Genomic DNA, 15,867 nt, shown 5'->3' on the forward strand with positions numbered 1-15,867 from the left:
TGCCACAAAACTCCCCATCCAGCCGTCTGAACTCATCGTCCTGCCTCGCATTGACACCGTCTCACTTCACTTGAGAGTAAAAATAGCCATGAGTCGTCTTGTACAGTGAGATTTGGGGGCGATGACTGTATCAGAGGGCCTGTGACTAAAAATAGTGGGACTTGATGGCCGGCAAGTGGGGCGCTGAGGAGGAAGAGGAGGAGGAGGAGGGAGTGGAAGAGGGAGAGGAGGAGGGCTGGTCTTCGGGAGCCTAAAAAGGCCTCGCAGACAGCAACAGGTGAATAATATTTAATAAGAACACATTTTGGTGCTCCTGAGAAATTTAGAATAAGACCAATTCTAACTGCAGTTGTTTTTAAATATAGTAATAATTCAAGTGAATTTTACTGTTAAATTTATTAATATGTTTTATTTTTTATTATTTATCTATTCATTTATTTTTTTGGAGGGTTTGGGAGGGTTAGATGAGGAGGGGGGGGGGTTAACAGAGGTTGGTCTTTAAAAAGTGCAACTCTTTTAAATAGTTTTAAAAATGAAGTTCTTGAACCTGCTTTATTTACCACCTTCCACTGACTCCTCAGCTACATCCACCCCCAAAGATTAGATATTTAAAAAAAAAGATGTCAGAATAAACCTCCAACTTTTAACACCTGCAGCTTTGTGATGTGCGCTCCGCAGACCCAAAGTGCAGAATGGGAAAGAAAATGTGGGTGTAAAAGCTATATATAGTCCCATGTGGCTCCATACATGGGGTGGAAGCGGGACGGCATTCCTCCCATTGAGAGGGCGGAATATTTTGGTTCCCCATCCGCCAGAAGTTCCCGAGGCTGCAGCTTTGCCACACCGTCGCTCTGTTTTCATCTCTCGGGGTAAGTTGTTTATTTTCCCCCCCTAAATATTCTCCCGCCAATCAGCTGGTTAGGCTACCTCATATTTTTTATTCTTCTTCTTATCTGTTATTCCATCGGAGCAGCACCACCTGCTGTCGGGTGAGTGGAATGTGTGTAATGAGCGCCCGATGATAATCCGTCTCTCGGCTGTAATCTCTCGTTTACACGCTGAGGCATTCAGGGGTTGCCGACTCTGATCCACTGATTACTGTCAGAAGGAGAGAAAAATGATTAATCATCACTGAAGATTTGGAGGGACACCGTTGATTGGCTTTGTTTTGTATTGTTGTATTGTTGTATTTTTTTTTTGGATAGTTTAAGCTCCAGTGGTTTCTTTCTGATTCAGTTTTTTTCCTCTGGTCCAGTCAGTCAGTCAGTCAGTCAGGTCAGGCCGCTATGTGTGTGTCTATTCATAGCCAAGCTGTGTGAGGTTGTAAGGTGAAACATTTTGAATTGCTGATCTCTGCTTAAAGTGTCCGAACCCTCTTAAAAGCCCAGCGAACAACCTCACACTCGCAAAGTTATGTTCTTTTAATCATCGGATCCTTGAAGCAGAGAAAGTGATTTTGCCTTTTTTTTTTTTTTTTTTTAATGAGCAAAGACATCCCAAATTTGAAAGTGAAAAACATATTTTCTTTTTATAGCTTGAGTGGCTGGAGGATCTCAAACCCAGGCACACTTTAGATAATGATGACAGTTGTTAGAAGACACCACATACAAACCAAAATAAACCGGTCGAAAGCTGAAGGGACAAAAGATGGAGCCATGGAAGCAAAAACAATTGCAGCAAAACCAAATGTAGTTGAGTTGTTGAGTCAGTGTTGGTGTTAGTTACTTGATTCAAGGTGATTCTGATCTAGAAAGTCCCTCCAGGATATTTAGACCCCGGCTGTTTCACATTATCCGCTCGTAAAACAGGGTTAAATTTAGTTTCACACTGTTCACAAAGTGATTTCTGTAAACAAAAGGAGGAAAATATTTTACTGGAGTGCCTCAGCAGATAAGAAGCAACAAGATAAAGATTCCAAAGTTTTTGGACTACGGCAGCAGAGAAAAGTTATTTTTGAGCGGAACAAATCTTTTCTATCACAAAAGTTGAGGATCCTGTTGCTCTTGACATCACCACCATTTGCAGTGATCCTGCTGTGATGCTCTCGGTTGGCTCTCCTCCTCCTCCTCCTCCTTCTTCTTCTTCAGGATTATTGCAGTCATGGATTCCAGGGTCACACCTTGGTTTAAGAGGAAGCGTGTCAGCCAGGTCAAAAGTGATTATGCTTTCCAACACTCTACACACACTGTGCAGCAACGGACGGAAAGGTAGGGGGCGGAGTCAGCTGCTGCTTTGCTCCAGCTTCTGCTGCTCCGGCCGCTGTCCCAGCCCCCCAGGCTTCTGCAGAGCTGCTTCAGCGTTGGCTCGTTGCTCGTCTGCTGTCGCTGTATTTTTAATAGGGCTGTGTGCAGAATTCGGCTCGTTAGACTGACAAGAGGAAATTGTGTCACGTACTGAGTCGAAGGTCATGTCACAGTGCCACCCTGTGATCGTCTCATCACAGGGTGGCCTGTATTGCCTGTAGCCTTTTTGAACAAGACTTCTGATTGGTGCGTTGTGAGCAGCTGCATTTAACAGTTGAAAGTAATAACTAGTATCTACTTGTTGCAGTTGCTGGACTCTGAAGAATCATGGCCAAAGTTGAGGGCAGGACATGTTTTTTCCTCTTGGTGATTGTTGATGATGCTGTGGGATAGGTGAAGGGGGTGCTACCAGGCCACCTAATCGTCAGGAGGCCACTGAGGAGAACAAACCTTAATGCCCTTGACCCTCCGGAGTCGTTTTTTCTGATCACGTGTCCAGTGGTACCTGGTCGAGGACTGAAGAGGTCCTATATAAGTGACAAGGTCCTGTGAAAAAAGTTCTAGGACCTAAAACTGTTTCTTCTTTCTCTGATTCGAAAAGGAATTTGGTTCTTTCCACACACAAAAAAACAAAACAAAAGGCTAATCAGTGGCCTGCAACTTCTGAACGCTACGTCATGTTGTAGCTTTAGCACACTGCAGCATCATGCCACCCGGCAGAGTCATGTCTTTCACATCCAGTTATTGGTCCGAAGAATTAGGTCACCCTTTAAAAAGCTTCCTCGCTGTAACGAAGCCCAAGTCTTATGTCAGCAACTGCATCCACTCTGCCTGGAAACTTGATCCACGGCTATCGTCGTGACGCTGGTGCAGAGCAGGTTGTCTTCAGGAAAGAATCAGGGCGGAAAAGGAATACTTTGATTGGTTCAGTAGTTTTAATCCCAAGTTTCAGCAGTTTCAGAACGAGACACGTCAATCCTGCAGGGGGGAATTCAAGACACATTTTGTGTCATAAAACTACTGTATGTCCTTGTTCCGTTGATTGGGAAAATGTTTGAGCAAAAGACCCTGTCGAGGTATGTCAACATCAACTCAAAACTTGGTAAGAACAAAAGAAGGACAAATACTGTATAAAGTAGAAACTCATTTCAGCAAAGTCCAGTAAGGGAAATTGAACTGTGCATTGAGTTGATTGCAATCTAGCTGATCCACAGATGAGGATTCTCCCACTCGTCCACAGAATCACCTCAGTGTAGCTGTAGCTGCTCTGTAGCTGCTTGCGTTAAACTGAACACTGAAGCCTTGACAACAACAAAGTCTCCACCGCTGTGCTTTGTGCTCACCCTGACAGGAAATCAAGCTTTAAGTCGGCAAGCCAGGTACAGGCCCAGGCCACGGAGGCGATGGCGGAACCAGCGTACACCATACCAGAGTTCCGGCAGAGGTGAGTTACAGGGGGCTCACGCTATTTTGGGTGTAAGGTAACACCGAACGGCCAGTTCAAGGAGTGTGGCTCCTCAGTACTGGTCCCTCTACAGTAAGAATTACTAGGTTGTGCTGGTTTATGCGTGACACACCAATCAAAGACATTACTTGAGAGAAGTCTACTTGGTTTTAAAGTTATAAGAAAGAATAAGTGACATTAAACCACAAAAGGGTAATGCTAGTCATCAGACCAGTCTACCCCATGTACCAAGATGACCTAAAACTGTCAGAACCTGCAAACTATCGCTGGATACTAAACAAAACTACTTGAGGAAAATAAAATAACCAAGGCCTGAATGTGTGGATGCCGTCAGGACTGTTGAGGGGATGGAGGAGTACCAGCGAGTGGCAACAAACGTGGGGAAGGGATTGAACGTGATCAAGGAGGAGCTCCACCGGATGAGGATGGCCACCAAGGCTCAGGTGGACAGTCTGGCTATGGAGAGAGAGGTGAGGAGCCAATCGCATCTTACCGGTGGAACCGTACTCTGTCTGGTTTACCATAGAGTTAATTAATGGCAGTCTGTCTTATCGTTTTGGTCGAGCACCTTCCTAGGCACAAACGCTGATGACAGTCAACTGTATGGTAGAGTTTATTTTGCCCAAGTATAGTGAACTACCACAGTGATGTTAAGAGAGATTTTCATTTGGAATTATTCTAACAGCTTTAAAGAAATTAAGTCTTGAATAAACATCTTTGGTATCCAAGAGATGTGTCAAAAGAAAATTTCAAAATTTGCATTCTCATATTGTCCAGATTTAAATAGTGGACTTCTTTCTTTTCAACATGTCCTTGTTTTAGCCTGTAAACCATCAACATACACGTCCATTCGCTGTCACTCTCTCAATCTTTCCAGGTGAAGGAAAAGGTGTTCAGGAAGTCGGATCTCCTGGATGAAATCCCCAGGATGCCGGACTTCATGGTTGCCCTGCGACCTCACACCGTGTGGGAGAAGACGCCGGTCAAACTCTTCTGCACCGTGCAGGGAACCCCGAGGCCCATCGTGAAATGGTCAGAATGTCCATCATCTCACTACACTTCTTCACAGGAGATGTGACGTTGTGTCATTTTACTTGGACAATAAATTGGTGCATGAATTTACAACAGTGTCCCACAAACTGCTGCAGGTATAAAGGAGGCGTGCCAGTGGATCCACTGAGCGCACCAGGGAAATACAAGATTGAGAACAAGTACGGAGTCCACAGCCTCATCATCAGCAGGTATGGAATAGAAATCATCATCATCATTATCAATCAATCAATCAATCAATCAATCAATCAATCAATCAATCAATCAGAGAAACATCAGTCCTGACGGTAAATGGTCTGACTCCGCCCACCAGGAGATTTTTGTAGCCTTCCTCAGAGGTTCGACCAGGTCCTCAAGTTTTGAAAGTTTCAGGTTTGGGGAAACCAAAGACTGGTCGACTGAGTGACAGGGGGCGCTGTAGAGCTGTACACTGTTATCCTGCTGTGACTAAAATTAAGGAGGAAGGGGAGTGGTCCTCTGGCGGCCTGTCGGACAGCGCCGAGACTCCTCAGCTGTCGACATGTTGCTGACCTTTGCGTCATTCGAGCCGTGAATTCCTCCCCCACCCACCCTCACCCCAACGCCCCTCCTCTGCCCCCCCGCCGCCCTCCTTCTCCACTTGCTACCTCTGAGTGGTTGAATCTCTTCAGTCACCTGTTGTAGCGTTACAGAGTCAGTGATTGATCTCCCTTGTGTCTGCTGACTTTAGTAAGAACAAAAAATAAATAAATAAATAAAAGTTTTCCAAGTCTTTTCAGTTGTGGAGACAGTCTGACAACCTTCAAGCTGGAAAAAAGATCCTCTATTAAAATAGTCCGTCCAGGGTGAAGGTCACATTTCTTCCTGCTATTCTCAACCTCAGACTCGTCCTCTGGCGCCGCTACAAGGGCGCTGTTGCCTCAGTTTTTCCTATGTGTCCCGACATGCCGTTTTTTTTTTTTGTTTGTTTGTGTGAGTGAAGGAATGAAAAGGCGGCTGTAAGGAACACAAAAATAAATAATGCCACTAGGATAACAAGGTGGTTTAATGCTAAGCTTGGGTAATTACTGCAACAAGGCTTCTCTACTGGAATTTGACAAGAAAGCCTCAATTATGGGAATTGGCGTAAAAACATGCACTTGCATTAAAAGTGTATAACAACACGTCGAGTCTCCCGTTAAAACAACAACAACAAAACTACTCTGAATTCTCACGTTAAGCAGGCTCATTACTGCTTTGTGTTCTGCTGCAGGTGTGTTGTGAGTGACACAGCCGAGTACAGCGCTGTGGCCACCAACCAGCATGGCACCGCAACCAGCAGTGCAACCGTCACCGTCAAGAGTGAGTCTCCTCCTCCTCCTGTCTGTCTGTCTGTCTGTCTGTCTGTCTGGCTGGCTGGCTGCCTGCCTATTGGTCTGTCTGTCCATCAGCCTACGTGAGATCAGCCTACGTGTGTCTCTCTGACCATCTGTTTGTCTTTCCGCCTGTCTGTCTGTCTGCCCATCTGCCTGCCTATCTGACTGTGTGTCCGGCATCAACCTGTACCTCTGTGATCTTTCTCACAGGAGCTGCAGGAAGCGGAGAGTTGTGCCACCTGGGACTCGGTAAGACCAGCAGGGGCCAGTACAAATACAGTAAATGTTCATGGCTGTTAGTGTCCTGGTGAAGTTGGACTCAAAGTCAATCAACTCGACATAGATTATTATTTTTTTTAATACCTTACTTAGTAATTGTGTAAAAGCTTCTCACCTGCATTTTATTTGCAACTCCGCCTCCTGGAAACCTTCCTCCCTCCCTGCCCAGTGCCTCACTTGACGGAGATCCACCCCAGTAAGCTAGAGGTCACCCTGCTGGATCGCTTCCCAGTCAGCTTCGGCGTGGAGGGCGGCTCCGCCTCCCTGGTGTGCAGCATGGTGGTGGTCCCGGACCTGCCCAACCTGCCCCCACTGGCCCAGTGGTATCGGGACGGTAAGGCCAAAGCTCAGAGTTCAAGGAGTCAAAGGTTGAGACTCTGATGACGTCGATGTGGTCGGTGTGTGTGAGCAGATAAACTGCTGAAACCTGGCAGGCTGGTGGAGATGTCAGTGGGTGGAGGAGCGGCGCGTCTCACGCTGCCCCACCTGGCCAAGGACGATGAAGGTCTCTACACCCTCCGCATCTTCACCAAGGATGGCACTGCCGAGCACAGCGCTTACTTGTTTGTCTCAGGTGAGACACGCACCTGTTAGAATAGAATAGAAAAGAAAATAATACAATTTCTTTATTGTAATTTACTGTCCTCATCCTGCTCTTCCTTCTTCATTCTTTCCTTTTTTCCTTGGCCCTAGATGCTGCTCCCTCTGCCCCTGGGGCCCCCGGGGCACCAATGAGTGTCAAGGCCTTCGACATCAACTCAGACTACGTTCTGGTGGCCTGGAAGCCTCCGAACACCGTCAACGAGGCTCCGATTAGCGGATACTTTGTGGATCGGTCAGTTAGGGACCTGAAAACCCCCTCAAAAGAGTGTAATATTTGGAGACTTTGAGAAGAAACAGCGACTTCAAGTGGCTACATCTTAGAGTGCAGCACTTGGCCTCTCACCTGGTTACCTCGGCCACCTTCTTCTTCGTTGATTTATTTGGGGAAGTGAGCGTTCTACCTAATACAAAACGTGCTGTCAGGCGGATTAGATTGTCCACATCGGCTTCTTTATACATATGGTGGTGCAAGATGGCAGCTAACTGGGAGCAAGACCCTTGTTCTATTTTTATTTATATATATGTTTGTATAAGAACTGTTCTATGGGTTTAAAAACCAAATTATTTTTACTGTACTGCAAGTATACACCTTTACTAATGTACTCATGGGCAGTATATTAAACTTTAGCCAATATAAAAAACATAAATCAGGCCAAATTTTACACACTCAGCCTTTGAAGATGTCACTGCTCTGATGTTGATGCCATCTCTTGACACCACAGGTGCGAGGCTGGTACAGACACCTGGGTCCAGTGCAACGACGCCCCAGTGAAGGTGTGTAAATATCCAGTCCATGGCCTCAGCACTGGACACCGCTACCACTTCCGCGTCCGTGCCGTCAACAGCGGCGGCATCAGCCGGCCATCCCGCAGGTCTGAGCAGGTGACCGCCATCGATCCGGCCGAGAGCCAGCGGCTGCAAGGTACCGAGGAAGGTAAATGCAATGTATAGGCGGAGGGGGCGGCGCTAAATGGCTAACGCCTCCGTTGTCGTTGTTTCTTGTGACAGTGATTAAGATCGAAGGGAGGTATGACATAGTGATCAGGGACGATGACCTGGAAGGTACCATGGACAGAGACTGAGTGACCTTTGACCTTCTTTATGAACCCAAAAACTAACAGCTGACTTGTCCTTTACAAACTCATCTTTTACCGCGGAACACGTCACGTCAACACACAACAACAAGAAACAAATAACGCAACTCATGCAATTAATATTCAGTCATCAGATTTTTCTTTCTTTTCCTTCTTCTTCCTTCTTTTTAAATGTGCATCTTTGCATCACATCATGCATCATAGTAATACAAAACCAAGCAAACGTACAAGTAAATTATTCTTTTCGTTTTATATACTTATGTACTCACTGCAGCCACAGAGGGCAGTGTGAATCTTTTCATTTGTTTCATTACAGATCTCACTGAACATTTTTGAAAAAAAATCTAATCAATCAAACGTGATGTAAAAACTACACACATGCCACACAACCGTCTCCACAAACCACCTAAACAACTAAAACTATGTCCTGCTCGAACAAACTGTTTCCTTCTTCCCTGCTGCGGTTGCCTTTTCTTCCTCTAAAGACTCGACTCACCGTCCCCCGTTAATCCACTGAAATTTCCCTTTTCAAACCAAATTAAAGACTTTTGTTTTTATCCTTTCCTCAAACCGTAAAATCAAACTTTTTAATACACAAACTAATGTAAACACTAAACATAACAAAAAACTGTTTTTTTACTGTGGAAGTCCCACATTTATTCCCACATCTTCCACAATCATTTCAACATCAGGCAAGAGAACAAAAATGATCCCAAAACTTTGCTGTTTAACAACACACAATACAACCCCCCCCGAAAAAAAAACAAAAAACAAAACAAAAAACCCTAAACAAAGGCAGAAAAGTCCACAGCCCTCAGCTGTGAACCCTCAGACATACACACACACACACACACACAGTGGGACTTCTGCAGTAGCTGCCGTGACCGCCAGCCAATCAGTAGCCTCCACTCAACCCCCCAGGCTATGTCACCATCCCCGGCCCGCCCACTGACCTCCAGGCCTCCGAGGTTTACAAATCTTTCGTGGTGCTGAGCTGGACACCACCCAGCCCTCGCGGACCGGCCCCACTGCACTACATCATCGAGAAGGTGTGTGTTGGACGTGTTCTCATTTTTTCTCTCGTTGATCGCCGCGTGCCGTCAGGTGACCAGAGGGCGGCGATACTCACTCAAACATCTCGTTCACATAGTAAGCAGCTGAACATCTTGGGTGGGTATCATTACAGGACAAGGTACCATTCAAATTGATTTGATACGGTGACAATTCCGATACCTTGGTGTCGCTACTCGTTCAAGAGCAATGCTTTTTTTTTAGGTTTTAAAACAAATTTGAACAACAACAAAAGTATTTTGCTGTTACAGCAAAAAATACTCACTTTCCATTTTACTGCTGGTTCAAATCAGGATTTTCCTCCAAATCCACTTTGTTGTGTTCCTGTATTTTATTCTGATCCACCTTCATGAAGTTGAGCCGCTTTAGCATCTTTGGTGCTAATAATTACGTTCATTTGTACTCGCGAATGTAAAACAAAAGTTTTCCAGTGTCTTTAGTTTCCACCTCTATCATGTGGAAGCCAATCAGCAGCTACTTTACATCTTGATGCCAAGTGATTATTGGCTTGCAGACGCTGAAATTTACTTTCTTGCATACAGCCGATATATTTGGCACTGGAAGAGGATTCATTTTTAATTTATCAAGATCTGAGCTGTAAATATATATCGAAATTTGGTCCTCCGTTTTTCTGATGAGATGGTTCTTAAATTGTTTAATCACACATGCTCCGAACTGAAGAGGCCTTTCAGAAGCTCCACCTTCTCGTGTGTGGCCCCTCCCTCCTTCCTCCCTCTCTACCTCCCGCCCTCCCCCCACTCTCCCACAGTGCTTAGCGGGCACTGGAGCTTGGCAGCGGGTCAACACGGCGGTCAAACTGCACTCGCCCCGCTACCCCGTCTTCGACTTGCAGGACGGCCAGCGGTACCAGTTCCGAGTCAGCTCAGTTAACGTGCACGGCAGCAGCGAGCCGTCGGTGCCGTCCGAGCCCATCCAGAAGGTGGACCAGGACGGTAAGACTTTGGAAAGTCTCGAACCATGGCGCTGGCTAACGCAGGGGCGTTTCTAGACCCTCGGGGGGCGAAGGGGTGCTGATATTCAGAAACCCCGCCCCCGCACTGAATATTCATAACCATGCCTTTTTACATCCACAAACATAAACAACCTCGAGGCTCTTTAATCGGGTTAATCAGGTTAATCAGGTTAATCACGGCACAAACAAAAACATTTCCGTTCAACAAAACATTTTCTTCTGCTTTATCTTGATGGAAATCACACCAAAACTAGCAAGAGCGGGAAATGGAGGTTTTGTTCGTGGCTGTCGACGAGTTTGTATGTTGTCGCTAGTGTCAACCAGCAAAATCAGCCTCTACCTCCCGCCTCAGGGTCCCAGACAATTTCCTGGTTTTGGATTCAGGATAGGCTGGTCCTGGTGCAAGATAAGTGTTTTCACTGAGGGTTAAACCTCATTTTAAAAAGAAAATGAAATGCAAAAGGTAATGTTTGACCCCTAGGAGTTTTTTTTATTTTTAAATTCTTTTTGAGAAAATTCAATTAAACAACAGGGGCCAATATCTTGTCTGAGAGGAAGTGAAGTGACTCCTTGACGTAACAAAACTGTTGAAAGAGTTCTGACTCGTTCTGAATCTGAACATATCTGAGGAGATGCCGGTGTGGAACGACCGTTTTCACCTGACAGGTGTGATGAGCAGGCCGTGGAAAAAAACAAAACACAAACAACAAAAAAAAAACACAACCCACTGAAAATCCTGCGACTGGCCTCTCTGCCTTCCTGTCTGTTCCAGGTGTGGAGCTGCCGGTTGGTATGTACACGCCAGTGACATCATCACTCCTCCACTGTGTGTTCCAACACGTGTGACTGCACAAAAAAAAAACCCACAACCAAGCAACCAAAGAAAGAAACAAAAAAACAAACAAGCACACGTTTTATGTGTTTTTGCACTTGGTCATTTCAAAAAGATTGCCAGTCGTATTGAAACTCTGAACCACAAACTCTGAGCAAATACACTTTTATGTGATTTTAGTCAAGAGATCAATAGGTCAGGTACAGGTAAATAAATAAACATATAGTTTCTAATTTATAACTAAAGAACGACAGTGTTTTTTGTTTTTTTTTCCGTGTTTATCAATTCTTTTTTCCAGACATTTTTCGACGACTGCCTCTTCTTGGTTTGAACACAGAGTGTCACTCTAACCTCACACTGTTTTCACCTTGTTGCACCAGAGTCAGGTCACAGACTTACGTGTGTTTCCTCTAAAAGCCAAAGGATTCATTTAATAACGTGTTTTAATTCTCCGACCTACAGGTGTCCCTTCGGCTCCTGGCCAGGTCGTCGCCACCAGGAACACCAAGTCGTCCGTCTTTGTCCAGTGGGAGGCGCCCAAACATCTCAACAACCTGATTGGCTACTACATCGATGGCCGTGTGGTGGGAGCCAAGGAGTGGTTCCCCTGCAACCACAAACCCTTCAAGCATACCAGGTGGGAGCATGAGACAGTAAACAAGTGTCATTGAAAGACATTTTTCAGAAAGCAGCTCAGCACGACAGGAGGACATAAAGGAAATAAAACCATGGGTGTCAAAAATTGTTGTCGCAGATTCACAAATATTGATTCACTTCCCAATGGGGAAAAGTTCTGTTTAAAAAAATCCCGTTAATCGTGCTAATCAATTTTTATCCATTTATTTATTTTTTCTTCTTCCTATATTAAAAAGTGATGGCATGAAATATACAATAGATAATAAGATCATGAATAAGAATAAAATGGAATTTACCATCCTTCTTATGATTTTCAAATGTATATCAAATAAGATATACAAATATATACACATGTTTTATATGTGTAATTTGTATCGATGCAAAAGCGTGATTTTGGGACATCAAGACATCAAAAATTGGAAGAAATTGTTCTAATAGTGTGTGTGTGTGTGTGTGTGTGTGTGTGTGTGTGGCCAGGTTTGTGGTCCACAGTCTGATTCCTGGCGAGAGCTACGTGTTCCGTGTGCAGGCCGTCAACGTGTTCGGACTAAGCGAGGAGTCTCAGGAGTCGACGGTCATTGCCGTGGAGCCGGCGCTCGGTGAGGAGGAGTCTCTCACACCTATATGTACACATGTTTTGATAAATAAATATTTTTTAATAAACAATCTTGGCGCTGCAACCAAGTGCTGCCTGTGAACTCTAGAGGAGTCGGTAGGTTGTGTGGAGAAAGTGACTGGTCTCCTCACTGTATCCAGGCAGAGCCGTGGGCTTCGGTATGTATGAGACTGTTACTGTTACCACTTGAATCGTACACACACACACTGATCCTCACTGTGTGCACCGTCACTGTGCACCCTGTGTGTGTCTGTCATGTCACCCAGTTAAAGATCACAGACACATACCTGAGCTGCATCTGATGCTGCTGCTGCCGCTTCACTGCCGGTCGTCGTCATTACACGTGTTTCCAGCCACTTTGTTCTCCACATAAAATCAAAAAAGCCACCGCGAGCCACCAGCATTGAAGCTTTAATAACGTTCTGTTTGTAACTGTAACAGTGTAACATCTGCAGCGTAGCACAAAAACTCGCAACTAATTACGAATTAATCGAAAGGCCCAAATTAGGTCCGTCTGCAGACAAACTGACAAAAACCTATGAAATGGAAATATCTATATATATATATATATTTACTATGTTGTTGTGGTGGCTATTGCTGTGCCCCAGCCACTCCCAGCGCTCCCTTCGGCATCACCCTGCTGAGCTGCGACGGCTCATCCATGACTATCGCCTGGAAGAGCCCCAAGCACTGCGGCGGCTCCAAGATCAAGGCCTACTACATCGACAAGCGCAATGCCGACTCACTGGTCTGGAAGGAGGTCAACCAGGCAGCCGTCACCGAGAGAATCTGCACCGTGAGGATCCAAAACACACACACACACACACACACACACACACACACACACACACACACACACAGAAAATACACAACTGACTGTCTCTATGGATGCAGGTCGATGGTCTGAATGAAGGAACCTTCTACGAGTTCAAGGTCCAGGCCGCCAACATGGCTGGCGTTGGCCTCCCCTCAGTGCCCAGCGCGCCCATGAAGTGCGAGACCTGGACTATGCCGGAACCAGGTAGGACTACCTTCACTTCCTGTTGCCTTGGGTGAAGGGTTGAATAAGAAGCAAGTAGAGTGGCTTGTCAGAAGACATTGGTCTTTGCTGATCTTGCGGAAAACAATAATGCACCTTCTAGGTCACCTGGTTTCTGGCGAACTTATTCAATCCCTTTGTCTCTCTTCGCTTCGCTTGCAGGCCCCGCCTACGACCTGAGCTTCAGCGAGGTCAGAGGTCACTCGCTGGTCTTCCTGTGGAAGGCGCCTGTCTACACTGGTGCTGGCGCCATCACCGGATACTTTGTGGACATGGCCAAGAAGGGCTCGTCTGAGTTTGTTACCCTGAACGAGGAGGCAGTGAGGCACCGCTACCTGAAGGTGAGTCTGTCAGGTTAAAAAAATAAAAAACATTAGCGGGAGGCGGAGCTTCCTGGGGTCGCCGTGACCTTGACGCTGCCACGCTTGTCTCTTACAGGTCAGCAGCTTGGAGGAAGGGGAGACCTACGTGTTCAGGGTCCGGGCCGCCAACGAGCACGGTGTAGGGAAACCATCCCAGTTGTCCGAGCCGGTCTGCGCCAGAGCTCTGCCAGGTAACGGCCAATCACAACGCTGCATCCCACGGTGTTTCTGCAGGCTGAGTTTTCAGTACACTGTGTTTTTTGCGTTTGCAGGCACCAAAGAGATCGAGGCCGGCGTGGACGAGGAGACCGGAGACATCTTCCTGTCCCTGGAGGCCTGCGAGATCAGCGAGACCTCAAAGTTTGTCTGGTCCAAGAACTACCAACCCATCGGAGAGTGCCCCCGTGTGGCCGTCACCAACAAAGGCAGAACGTGAGACCATACCCGTGGCGGCGTGGCTAGAAAACAACCGATTCTCCACACAGCAGCTCACTAATATAATCCAACTACTACAGCGCCGACACTAGTTGTAGGTTCAGTTTATGACACACCCCTGGTGGCAGGGAACACACAGTGCGAGGTTTGGCAACTTACATGGGTAACGTTCTTGGCTCCGACTGTTGACACGTTCTGTCAGACTCTAACGGTTCCTCTGTTGGTTCCTCAGCTCCAGGCTGACATTTACCAACCCGGACAAGGACGACCTGGGCAAGTACTCGGTGGTGGTCACCGACACAGACGGCGTCTCCTCCAGCCACACTCTTACCGAGGACGGTGGGTGGCTTCACCCGACAGACTCTCTCTCTCTCTCTGGCTCTGCTGTTTTTTTTGCTCACTCTCAGTCTGTCTTCTTTAGCGCTGAACACCATGCTGGAGCTCAGCCACGCCATCAGGAACCCCAGTGAGTCCCTAGCCCCTCCCTCATCTCTCCTTAGATCCTAACCACCATGGCTTCGACTCACCTTTCTCTCTGCCCGCAGTTGTTCCCCTGAAACACGGCCTGAACTACGAGATCCTGCAGAAGGGACACGTGCGATTCTGGCTGCAGGCCATCAAACTCTCGCCGTCCGTGTCCTACAGGTTCATCGTCAACAACAAGGAGGTCACCAGTGGTGAGGTAATGGCTTACGTCTTGCAAAAAGGTTTTAACACATGACTGGTCCAGATGTAGTTTTAAGCCTACGTGGTTCATGAAATTTAACACAAACACCTCCGCCTCCAAATCGCGATGTTGATTGTGTTCAAAATACTGACTCCACTGCTGGTGGAGCAATCTGACCGTAGGCTCGTCCAGTTGCTTTGCAAGTTTTATTTTTAAGGACCTTTCACAAGGGCTGGGTACTATTCCAAATGTTTTGATACACTTCTAATTTTGATACCTTGATTTGATTGACCTGTTCTGATTCAGGTTCCAGAAACTTTTTTTTTTTTTTTACTAGATGTTTTAAAACCAGTTATTTTCCGTTTTACTGCTGTTTCAAATCAAGATTCCCTCCAAATCCAGTTTGTTTGTCTTCCTGTTCTATATTCTGATCCACCTTCATGACGTGGAGCCAATTCTAGCATCTTCGGCGTTGATGAAGATGCTTCACTCTGATTTCAACAAAACGTTTTCCAGCGTCTTTAGCCAATCAGCTGCCACTTTAGATCTTGATGCCAAATGATTATTGACTGGCAGATGCTGAGATTCACTGTCTTGAATATATCAGATTTTTGCATGCAGATGATGAGTAATTTTTCGATATTCAACCGAATTTGTATCAGTGATACAAATGTATCAAAGTTCTGAACTCTCCTGCCCTTCCTTTCTCATGCGAATGTAAACATTTCCCCTCAGGGCCACAAGATCAGCCACGACGTCTCGACAGGAATCATCCAGATGATAGTGGAGAACTTCACCCGAGCCAGCGAGGGAACCTACACCGTCCAGATCCACGACGGCAAGGCCAAGACCCAGAGCTCACTGGTCCTGGTGGGAGATGGTGAGGAGGCCGACATACCCCACAGACCCTCCATCACTTTAGAGAAACTGCTTCATCCGGACATTTGCGTCTGTTTTTTCTTTTTCAGTTTTCAAAGCTGCTCTGAAGGAGGCCGAGTTCCAGAGAAAGGAGCACATCAGGAAGCAAGGTGCAAACTGAAGGCCGAGACTCAGTCGGCATCGTGTCGTTGGCAGCTTGTCACGTTTCACCCAAACCAGGGCATTCGAAATAGATACAGCCAGAGATTTTGTTCCACTCAATCTGTTTTTCATTCACTTAAAATATTAT

At 46.2% G+C, this 15,867-nt stretch overlaps 1 protein-coding gene across 6 annotated transcripts in view; it reads left to right on the forward strand.

Moving 5' to 3' along the window:
• Nucleotides 1-794: 794 nt before the first annotated feature.
• myom2a (myomesin 2a) overlaps nucleotides 795-15,867 on the forward strand; it is a 40,989-nt gene continuing 25,916 nt past the window's right edge. For 2 of the 6 annotated variants that reach the window (XM_076048864.1, XM_076048865.1), the window contains exons 1-28: nucleotides 795-869; nucleotides 2,088-2,207; nucleotides 3,595-3,687; nucleotides 4,043-4,178; nucleotides 4,586-4,740; nucleotides 4,857-4,949; nucleotides 5,990-6,078; nucleotides 6,303-6,341; nucleotides 6,541-6,705; nucleotides 6,784-6,945; nucleotides 7,065-7,206; nucleotides 7,697-7,896; nucleotides 7,983-8,036; nucleotides 8,990-9,117; nucleotides 9,909-10,092; nucleotides 10,885-10,902; nucleotides 11,407-11,581; nucleotides 12,058-12,179; nucleotides 12,805-12,992; nucleotides 13,091-13,217; nucleotides 13,398-13,576; nucleotides 13,674-13,788; nucleotides 13,870-14,029; nucleotides 14,265-14,371; nucleotides 14,454-14,498; nucleotides 14,578-14,714; nucleotides 15,435-15,579; nucleotides 15,668-15,727. In XM_076048864.1, coding sequence (XP_075904979.1) covers nucleotides 2,101-2,207; nucleotides 3,595-3,687; nucleotides 4,043-4,178; nucleotides 4,586-4,740; nucleotides 4,857-4,949; nucleotides 5,990-6,078; nucleotides 6,303-6,341; nucleotides 6,541-6,705; nucleotides 6,784-6,945; nucleotides 7,065-7,206; nucleotides 7,697-7,896; nucleotides 7,983-8,036; nucleotides 8,990-9,117; nucleotides 9,909-10,092; nucleotides 10,885-10,902; nucleotides 11,407-11,581; nucleotides 12,058-12,179; nucleotides 12,805-12,992; nucleotides 13,091-13,217; nucleotides 13,398-13,576; nucleotides 13,674-13,788; nucleotides 13,870-14,029; nucleotides 14,265-14,371; nucleotides 14,454-14,498; nucleotides 14,578-14,714; nucleotides 15,435-15,579; nucleotides 15,668-15,727 — 3,325 coding nt within the window. In that variant the 5' untranslated portion in view covers nucleotides 795-869; nucleotides 2,088-2,100. Of the gene's footprint in view, nucleotides 870-2,087; nucleotides 2,208-3,594; nucleotides 3,688-4,042; nucleotides 4,179-4,585; nucleotides 4,741-4,856; nucleotides 4,950-5,989; nucleotides 6,079-6,302; nucleotides 6,342-6,540; nucleotides 6,706-6,783; nucleotides 6,946-7,064; nucleotides 7,207-7,696; nucleotides 7,909-7,982; nucleotides 8,037-8,989; nucleotides 9,118-9,908; nucleotides 10,093-10,884; nucleotides 10,903-11,406; nucleotides 11,582-12,057; nucleotides 12,180-12,804; nucleotides 12,993-13,090; nucleotides 13,218-13,397; nucleotides 13,577-13,673; nucleotides 13,789-13,869; nucleotides 14,030-14,264; nucleotides 14,372-14,453; nucleotides 14,499-14,577; nucleotides 14,715-15,434; nucleotides 15,580-15,667; nucleotides 15,728-15,867 lie in introns of all 6 variants that reach the window. The other 4 variants (XM_076048866.1, XM_076048867.1, XM_076048868.1 and 1 more) reach the window with 3 other exon arrangements.

Source organism: Nelusetta ayraudi, unplaced genomic scaffold (genome assembly GCF_046127955.1).
Source record: "Nelusetta ayraudi isolate G7.1 ecotype Tasmania unplaced genomic scaffold, CSIRO-AGI_Nayr_v1 ptg000109l, whole genome shotgun sequence".
Lineage (NCBI taxonomy): Eukaryota > Metazoa > Chordata > Actinopteri > Tetraodontiformes > Monacanthidae > Nelusetta > Nelusetta ayraudi.